Source organism: Hyla sarda, chromosome 3 (assembly GCF_029499605.1).
Source record: "Hyla sarda isolate aHylSar1 chromosome 3, aHylSar1.hap1, whole genome shotgun sequence".
Taxonomy (NCBI): domain Eukaryota; kingdom Metazoa; phylum Chordata; class Amphibia; order Anura; family Hylidae; genus Hyla; species Hyla sarda.
The window spans coordinates 413,471,743-413,481,838 of NC_079191.1; the positions used below are offsets into that span (position 1 = coordinate 413,471,743).

Here is a 10,096-nt window from a genome sequence, read left to right on the forward strand (position 1 = left end):
GAGGAGTGTACATGTGTGACAGAGGGGTATAGAGGAGTGTACATGTGTGACAGAGGGGTGTAGAGGAGTGTACATGGGTGACAGAGGGGTATAGAGGAGTGTACATGGGTGACAGAGGGGTGTAGAGGAGTGTACATGGGTGACAGAGGGGTGTAGAGGAGTGTACATGTGTGACAGAGGGGTGTAGAGGAGTGTACATGGGTGACAGAGGGGTGTAGAGGAGTGTACATGGGTGACAGAGGGGTGTAGAGGGGTATAGAGGAGTGTACATGGGTGACAGAGGGGTGTCGAGGAGTGTACATGGGTGACAGAGGGGTGTCGAGGAGTGTACATGGGTGACAGAGGGGTGTAGAGGAGTGACAGGGGTGTAGAGGAGTGTACATGGGTGACAGAGGGGTGTAGAGGAGTGTACATGGGTGACAGGGGTGTAGAGGAGTGTACATGGGTGACAGGAGGGTGGACATGGGTGACGGGAGGGTGGACAGGAGTGAAGGGTATGACAGGAGGGTGGACATAGGTGACAGGAGGGTGGACAGGGGGGGTGAACATGGGTGACAGGGCGGTGGATGGGAGTGAAAGGGGTGACAGGAGGGTGGATATGGATGACAGGGGGGTGGGCGGGAGTGAAAGGGATGAGAGGAGGGTGAACATGGATGACAGGGGGGGGTGGACAGGGGTGTGAACAGGGGTGACAGGATGGTGGACATGGGTGACAGGGCAGTGGACAGGAGTGAAAGGGATGACAGGAGGGTGGACATGGGTGAAAGGGATGACAGGAGGGTGAATATGGGTGACAGGAGGGTGGACAGGGGGGGTGGACAGGAGTGAAAGGGGTGACAGGAGGGGGTGAACATGGGTGACGGGGTGGACAGAAGTGAAAGGGATGACAGGAGGGTGGACAGGAGGGGGTGAACATGGGTGACAGGGCGGTGGACGGGAGTGAAAGGGGTGACAGGAGGGGGTGAACATGGGTGACAGGAGGGTGGACAGGAGGGGGTGAACATGGGTGACAGGGCGGTGGACGGAAGTGAAAGGGATGACAGGAGGGTGAACATGGGCGACAGCAGGGTGGACAGGGGTGACACGGGGGTGGATATGGATGACAGCGGGGTGGACGGGAGTGAAAGGGATGAGAGGAGGGTGAACATGGGTGACAGGGGGGGGTGAACAGGGGTGTGAACAGGGGTGACAGGATGGTGGACATGGGTGACAGGGCGGTGGACAGGAGTGAAATGGGTGACAGTGGGGGTGGACAGGGGTGAAAGGGGTGACAGGAGGGTGGACAGGAGTGAAAGGGGTGACAGGAGGGGATGAACATGGGTGACGGGGGATGGACAGGGGTGACAGGAGGGTGGACAGCGGTGACAGGAGGGTGGACAGGGGGGGGGGGTGGACAGCGGTGACGGGGTGTAGACATGGGTGACAGGGGGGGGGGGTTGGACAGGGTTGAGAAGGGGTAACAGAGGGGTGGAAAGGGTACAGTGCCTTAAGCAAGCCGGTCCGCGCAGCTTGCAGGTCCACGGCAGGCACGGGAGTCCGGCGCAGGTGAAGATCGTTCCGTCCCAGGGACCCATTTTCGGCTCCCTGCACCGCAAGGTAGAAGGGACGCAGTGGGAGGGGGATGGGGGGGATGGGGACGCTGTGGGCGCAGTGGGGAGGGGGATGGGGACGCTGTGGGCGCAGTGGGGAGGGGGATGGGGACGCTGTGGGCGCAGTGCGCACTCAGGCTTCCCTTCCCCCCTGCGCCGACAGTCATAAGCGCGTAGGCCGGGGCGGGATATTTAAAAAAAAAAAAAAAAAAATCACACCAAAATCCCGCGGCCCCACGCGCAGTGGCGAACGGCACACAAGTACCGCGGTTAGGAATCAATGGTCTAAGCTTTGGATTTGTTTTGAGGATTTCCTCACCATGAATTTCCAGGGACTTCAGTTCATGGTGTTTTTATTTGTGTCCTGGACGTCAACTGGGTTCATTACAACCTACACCCTACAGGCCATGGACCACAAGGGGTCACCGTACCCAGACATCCGGTAAGATGAATGGTTTATTAGGTATATCTGAATGTGATGATGTGGGATACAGGTGTAATCTAGAGAATAATCCTATATAAACCCCTATATTCTGTTATAATGCATATAATCCTATATAATTCACTATATTCAGTTATAATTCATATAATCCTATATAATTCACTATATTCTGTTATAATGCATATAATCCTATATAATTCACTATATTCTGTTATAATGCATATAATCCTATATAATTCCCTATATTCTGTTATAATGTATATAATCCTATATAATCCCCTATATTCTGTTATAATGTATATAATCCTATATAATCCCCTATATTCTGTTATAATGTAAATAATCCGATATAATCCTATATAATCCACTATATTCTGTTATAATGTATATAATCCTATATAATCCCCTATATTCTGTTATAATGTATATAATCCTATATAATCCCCTATATTCTGTTATAATGCATATAATCCTATATAATTCACTATATTCTGTTATAATGCATATAATCCTATATAATTCCCTATATTCTGTTATAATGTATATAATCCTATATAATTCACTATATTCTGTGATAATGTATATAATTCACTATATTCTGTTATAATGCATATAATCCTATATAATTCCCTATATTCTGTTATAATGCATATAATCCTATATAATTCCCTATATTCTGTTATAATGCATATAATCCTATATAATTCACTATATTCTGTTATAATGCATATAATCCTATATAATTCCCTATATTCTGTTATAATGCATATAATCCTATATAATTCCCTATATTCTGTTATAATGTATATAATCCTATATAATTCACTATATTCTGTTATAATGCATATAATCCTATATAATTCCCTATATTCTGTTATAATGTATATAATCCTTTATAATTCACTATATTCTGTTATAATGTATATAATCCTATATAATCCCCTATATTCTGTTATAATTTATATAATCCTATATAATTCACTATATTCTGTTATAATGCATATAATCCTATATAATTCCCTATATTCTGTTATAATGTATATAATCCTATATAATTCACTATATTCTGTTATAATGCATATAATCCTATATAATTCACTATATTCTGTTATAATGTATATAATCCTATATAATTCACTATATTCTGTTATAATGTATATAATCCTATATAATTCCCTATATTCTGTTATAATGCATATAATCCTATATAATTCACTATATTCTGTTATAATGCATATAATCCTATATAATTCCCTATATTCTGTTATAATGTATATAATCCTATATAATTCACTATATTCTGTGATAATGTATATAATTCACTATATTCTGTTATAATGTATATAATCCTATATAATTCCCTATATTCTGTTATAATGCATATAATCCTATATAATTCACTATATTCTGTTATAATGCATATAATCCTATATAATTCCCTATATTCTGTTATAATGCATATAATCCTATATAATTCACTATATTCTGTTATAATGCATATAATCCTATATAATTCCCTATATTCTGTTATAATGCATATAATCCTATATAATTCCCTATATTCTGTTATAATGTATATAATCCTATATAATTCACTATATTCTGTTATAATGCATATAATCCTATATAATTCCCTATATTCTGTTATAATGTATATAATCCTTTATAATTCACTATATTCTGTTATAATGTATATAATCCTATATAATCCCCTATATTCTGTTATAATTTATATAATCCTATATAATTCACTATATTCTGTTATAATGCATATAATCCTATATAATTCCCTATATTCTGTTATAATGTATATAATCCTATATAATTCACTATATTCTGTTATAATGCATATAATCCTATATAATTCCCGATATTCTGTTATAATGTATATAATCCTATATAATTCACTATATTCTGTTATAATGCTTATAATCCTATATAATTCACTATATTCTGTGATAATGTATATAATTCACTATATTCTGTTATAATGCATATAATCCTATATAATTCACTATATTCTGTTATAATGCATATAATCCTATATAATTCCCTATATTCTGTTATAATGTATATAATCCTATATAATTCACTATATTCTGTTATAATGCATATAATCCTATATAATTCACTATATTCTGTTATAATGCATATAATCCTATATAATTCACTATATTCTGTTATAATGTATATAATCCTATATAATTCCCTATATTCTGTTATAATGCATATAATCCTATATAATTCACTATATTCTGTTATAATGCATATAATCCTATATAATTCACTATATTCTGTGATAATGTATATAATTCACTATATTCTGTTATAATGCATATAATCCTATATAATTCACTATATTCTGTTATAATGCATATAATCCTATATAATTCCCTATATTCTGTTATAATGCATATAATCCTATATAATTCACTATATTCTGTTATAATGCATATAATCCTATATAATTCCCTATATTCTGTTATAATGCATATAATCCTATATAATTCACTATATTCTGTTATAATGCATATAATCCTATATAATTCACTATATTCTGTGATAATGTATATAATTCACTATATTCTGTTATAATGCATATAATCCTATATAATTCACTATATTCTGTTATAATGCATATAATCCTATATAATTCACTATATTCTCTTTTGTTCCGCAGACTCCCGGGCAGCTTTCTCCCGCAGTCATGGGTAATAATTGGGACCCTTTTCGGCTGTGCCTTGCTTGGTAAGTAGAAGTGGATTTTCTGGTCACATATTTTGGGTTCTTGCCCCTTGTTTATCCCTCCATATCAGATGTCATGTTACATGTTCCCATCAATGGCTCATGTTCTGGGCCCCCGACTGACAATCATTTTTTTTTATTTCAGGATCCATCATGACAATAATATTTTACGTATTCCACATCACATTGTATGAGGACAATTGTGACATCCTTTTTCAGAGGGCTCTTCTCGGCCTAGGATTATGTGCCTCCTTTGGGACCGGAATCACTGCTATAGCTCAGGTTAGTAAATAATAATGTTTAATTTTATTAACTAGATATAAAGACTCAGACTTGTAGGGTTAGATCACTGCTTGGAATGCTGGAGATAATGTAGTGCAGTGGTCTTCAACCTGCGGACCTCCAGATGTTGCAAAACTACAACTCCCAGCATGCCCGGACAGCCAACGGCTGTCCGGGCATGCTGGGAGTTGTAGTTTTGCAACATCTGGAGGTCCGCAGGTTGAAGACCACTGATGTAGTGCATGTAAAATGAAGTGTTGCCATGGTAACCAGTCAGTTAGGGATATTTAGAACCTGACTGGTTGCCATGGCAAATGCCTAAACCGTCCGTCTGCACTAGTATAGTGACCATGAATGAGGCCGAGGTGACGTCCAGCCCAGGGTTATATGTCACTTTGACGATAAAGGGGAGATTTATCAAAACCCGTCCAGAGGAAAAGTAGCTGAGTTGCCCATAGCAACCAATCAGCTCGCTACTTTCATTTCTAACAAGGCCTCTCCAAAGTGAAAGAAGAGATCTGATTGGTTGCTATGGGCAACTCAGCCACTTTTCCTCTGGACAGGTTTTGATAAATCTCCCCCTTTATAAGAGTTTATATTATAATCTTAGTGTAACCTATTTTACTGCTGGGCGATATGACCAATAATGAGTATCGCGGTATTTTTCTAAAGTATCACGGTATTTCACGGTATTTTTTATTTTTTTTTTACATTGAGACTTGCATTGAGGTGGCGTAGCGGAACTAAATGGGCTTTTGGAACTAAATGATCTGAACACTGGGGCAGTGGAGTACCCTTTTAAGTAGATGTAACAAACAACCCTACAGCCTCCAGCTGTTGCAAAACTACAACTCCCAGCATGTTGGACTATATAGTAGTGTATATTATAGGTCAGTGTTTCCCAACTAGGGGTGCCTCCAGCTGTTGCAAAACTAGAACTCCCAGCATGTTGGACTATATAGTAGTGTATAGTATAGGTCAGTGTTTCCCAACTAGGGGTGCCTCCAGCCGTTGGCTGTCCGGGCATGCTGGGAGTTGTAGTTTTGCAACAGCTGGAGGGCCTCAACAGCTGGAGGGCCTACTGTAGGTATAGTATATTATACAGACCCCTGTCCATCCCAGAACCCTGACTCACCTTCCCAGTTGCTGCAGGGACCGTCCGGGGAGGGGGGTTCGGGCCATCCATCCTTCCTGTAGTGTCTGGCGGCATTCCGGGTGGAGGGTGAACCGGTCCGGGCTGTCCTTCTTCTCCGGGGGTCCTCTTCTCCACTCCGGGCAGGCTCCTGCCTAGTAACGCTGCATAGACGCCGCTGCGCAGTGACCCCCGTGCGCAGCGACACGCCTGACGTCACAGCGTAGCGGCGTCTATGCAGCGTACTAGGCCGGAGCCAGCCCGGAGTGGAGAAGAGGACCCCCGGAGAAGAAGGACAGCCCGGACCGGTTCACCCTCCACCCGGAATGCCGCCGGACACTACAAGAAGGATGGATGGCCCGGACCACCCCCATTACGGGTAAGTTTAATTTTTTTTATTGACTCGGAGGGTGGGGGAGGGGCCCGACCGGTATAGCAATATGGGCAAAAATCCATACCGTAGGAGAAAAAAAAACGGTATCCGGTTCATACCGTTATACCGCCCAGCACTAACCTATATAATGTTTTACTTTCAGTTATTATCATCCTCTCTGCTGCATATGTCTGGTGTGGCCATGGCCTTTGTATGTGGGGCCTTTTACAATATTATGCAGTCCAGATGCCTATACGAGACCTCCTGCAACCCCCGGATCATCTGCCACCTCAGAATGGCGCTATCGATAACCATCACCATAATGATGCTGATCTGTATCCTTTCTTTTGACAAAGTAGCACAATGGTATTTTTAGTCTACAGCAGGGGTGCGGAACTTGTATTTTGCCAAGGGCCATTTGGAGATTTGTCATTGTGTGTGGGCAAAATCACAAATGTCCAATAGCTCATGTTGTGTCTTATGTTCCAGCGATATCATGCATCCATTGGACATCACATCATGGCGTGGTTTTTCCTGCACACGGTGATTGGGTCAAGCACCCGCCCCCTCCTGTCTCATCAAAGGGTGCAGCCACAGCTTAAGGCATGGTTAAGGGCATGGTTTGCCAAACAGTAGGTACATCGCTGCATATGTATATACAGTGGTGTATCTATTGTTTGGCGGACCATGCCCTTAACCATGCCTTAAGCTGTGACAGTGACCCCCCGACCTACAATGGCCCCGACATATGATCAAATCGACATACGATGCTTTTTTATGTCGGGGCCATCGCATTAAGTGCTATCCGGCATCGCAAAATGCTTAAGCTGCTGCCGGATAGCAGCTTAATGTTCCCCGTGTGGTGTGGTGAGTATTACTTACCCCTCCATGATGCTCCGGGGTGCCCTTCAGGTCCAGCGCTGGTCCTCCGGTGTCTTCTCGTCCCTCTCCGTTGACATCACTACGATGTTGCGCACGCCGTCCCGTCATCCAATAGGAACGGCGTACGCAGCGGCGTAATGACGTCGCTACGCAGGCCCAGTAAGGCCTTGCGGAAGACAGCGGAGGACCGGAGAAGACCAGGAGAGCCCAGCGGAGGCCCGGGGTTACCATCGGGAGCGGCGTGGTCACCATCGGGAGCGGCGGGACGCGGTCCGGAGCGGCGGGGACAGGTGAGTACAGCTTCCTATACTTAACATTGCACGAATCCCTCAACATACTATAGATTCGACAAACGATGGTTCATTTGGAACGAATTACCATCGTATGTTGAGGGACCACTGTGTGTATATATATATATATATATATATATATATATATATATATACTTTTTTTTTTTTTCTCTCTCTCAGTTTTGCATAACTGGGCAGATGTGCAGAGGGCAGAGAGTGAGGAGGCAGGCAGAGGGGATCATTCAGCAGCAGTGGGTTTTTGTCGGAGAGCGCAGATGAAGCTCCTGTCTCTGGGCTCCGCCACCACTGTACACCGCAACCAGGGCTGTGCCATTCACATCCTCTTCCACACATCACAGCCCTGGGTGCAGCCGGCAGTCTCATTTCTTTCCAGGGGCTGTAACGTGTGGAGGGATTCTGGCTGGGCACAAGTAATCATGTATAGGGCTGCATACAGCCCATGGACTGGTCTATAGGGACAGGTAGCCCACATATATTATGTTCAGCTTCTGCTTCGATTGATGCACAGAGAAGACAATGTAAAGCATGGGGGATTGGCCAAGACAGAGGACACTGCAATAACTTTACATATATGGAGGGGATCAGGGTAGAAGAACACATCCTGAAACCACTGCCTGGGTACCAAGAGACCTTGTCCCACACCTTCCCAGTTAGGACACATATATGGAAGGGGGTGGTGTCCATGGTTGGTGGTGATCATCCGCCAGCTGCATTTCCTCAGAGCTCCATCATTGGATGTGGAGATATTCCAGGATCTCGTATGTTGAGGTGATTGTTATATAATGTGATACAGTGTGAGCCGCATTAGTAATGATCGGGATAGAACTATACAAAGGATTGGTCATTAGATAAAGCTCCATAGGAATAGAATGATGTTACTTTTCCTTTATACATTCACATTCAGTTTATGCCAACTTTACCCAGCAGCTATTCTCGTTGTGCGGAGAGCCCGAATGTGAGGAGGTATGTATTAATTTGTTGTTCACCCTGTCAGTAAAGCAGCGCTCCCTATACAGACACCATGTCCCATTACTGGCTCATTTTTAATAGTTAATTTGGTCCACATTTTTTTAATAAAATGCATAGTTCATATGGAAGGACACTGCAGAGTGTGGGGCCCATTCTCAATTTCGCTATGGGAGCCAATGTAAGCTCAGATCCCCCATAATAACCATTTCAAAGCGTTTACTTATTCTGTTCTATTCCTAAACCGTTATCATGGAGAGAGAGACTGTAACTGTATCTAATGTTTTTTTCTAAGGTCTTCAATGATGCCGCCGAAGTTGCCTGGTGGGTGGCTATAGCCTGCTTCCTTCTCCAAGTAATCACATACTACAAGGATTTCCAGGTAGGTAGAAGACTGAGTTTTTATGTAAATATCTATTATCCATCATAAATATTCATGTCTCTCTATGTATAGGCCTAGATCTTCCAAGTAAACCGAGTTTGAGATATTTCTGTTCTGTGCATAAACCTTGTCTAATATTGAACATCATTTTTGTTTCCCTCTCAGCGACTTTACATGGAGATCTCCGGGGGAATGATCATCATCGCATTTAGGGAAAAACTCTATCAAGAACTCCCATAGTTTGCTGCAGGCCCTAGAAGATACAAGACCTCTTCTTCTAATATGATGGCAATAATCATAACTCACTTCCACCCCCTTTCTCTATATACCTTACCCATTCTTTCCCAATGAAAATTTTTTTTTTTAAAAAACAACCCCCATACTTTTCTGGGTTATGGGGGGAAAAAAAACTTAAAAAAAAAAAAAAAAAAAATGGGAAAAAAACACCCCATACTTTTCTGGGTTATGGGGAGAAAAAAAATAAAAAAATGGGAAAAAAACACCCCATACCTTTCTGGGTTATGGGGAGAGAAAAAAAAAGAAAAAAAAATGGGGAAAAAAAACACCCCATATCTTTTTGGGTTATGGGGAGAAAAAAAAACTAAAAAAAAAAAAAAAATGGAAAAAAATACCCTCCTTCTCCTACCTATCCTTTCTTCTCTACCTTATAAAATCAATAAAAAATATTACACGATAGAAGAGTCAAAATATATTTTCATTTGGCAATTTGCTATACAGGAATATCCCAATACAACATAGTACTTTACCATTGGTCAGGGAGGAGAGGAGAGCGTACAAGCTCTTTATACATATGCGCCCCCTAGATGCCTGCCCTGGTATACTAATCAAATGAACCCAAGAGGAGGGTGAGGGGTCCTCCAATATCTAAACTACAAACTCCAGGGCCGAAGCCCGGAGTCACTAAACTCCCCTCTTCAAGATCACCCCCTAAAATATAACTTTTATTAATACTCTTAAAAAGTAATTATGAT

The 10,096-nt window shown here is 42.0% G+C and overlaps 1 protein-coding gene across 1 annotated transcript; it reads left to right on the forward strand.

Annotated features, from left to right (window-relative positions):
- Positions 1-1,489: 1,489 nt before the first annotated feature.
- On the forward strand, positions 1,490-9,803 carry LOC130360866 (DNA damage-regulated autophagy modulator protein 1-like). Its single transcript, XM_056563415.1, has 8 exons — positions 1,490-1,596; positions 1,922-2,031; positions 4,712-4,779; positions 4,922-5,058; positions 6,727-6,898; positions 8,661-8,719; positions 9,018-9,104; positions 9,270-9,803. Exons 2-8 carry the CDS (start codon positions 1,934-1,936, stop codon positions 9,342-9,344), a joined length of 696 nt encoding a protein of 231 aa, XP_056419390.1. The 5' UTR covers positions 1,490-1,596; positions 1,922-1,933; the 3' UTR covers positions 9,345-9,803.
- The last annotated feature ends 293 nt before the right edge of the window (positions 9,804-10,096 follow it).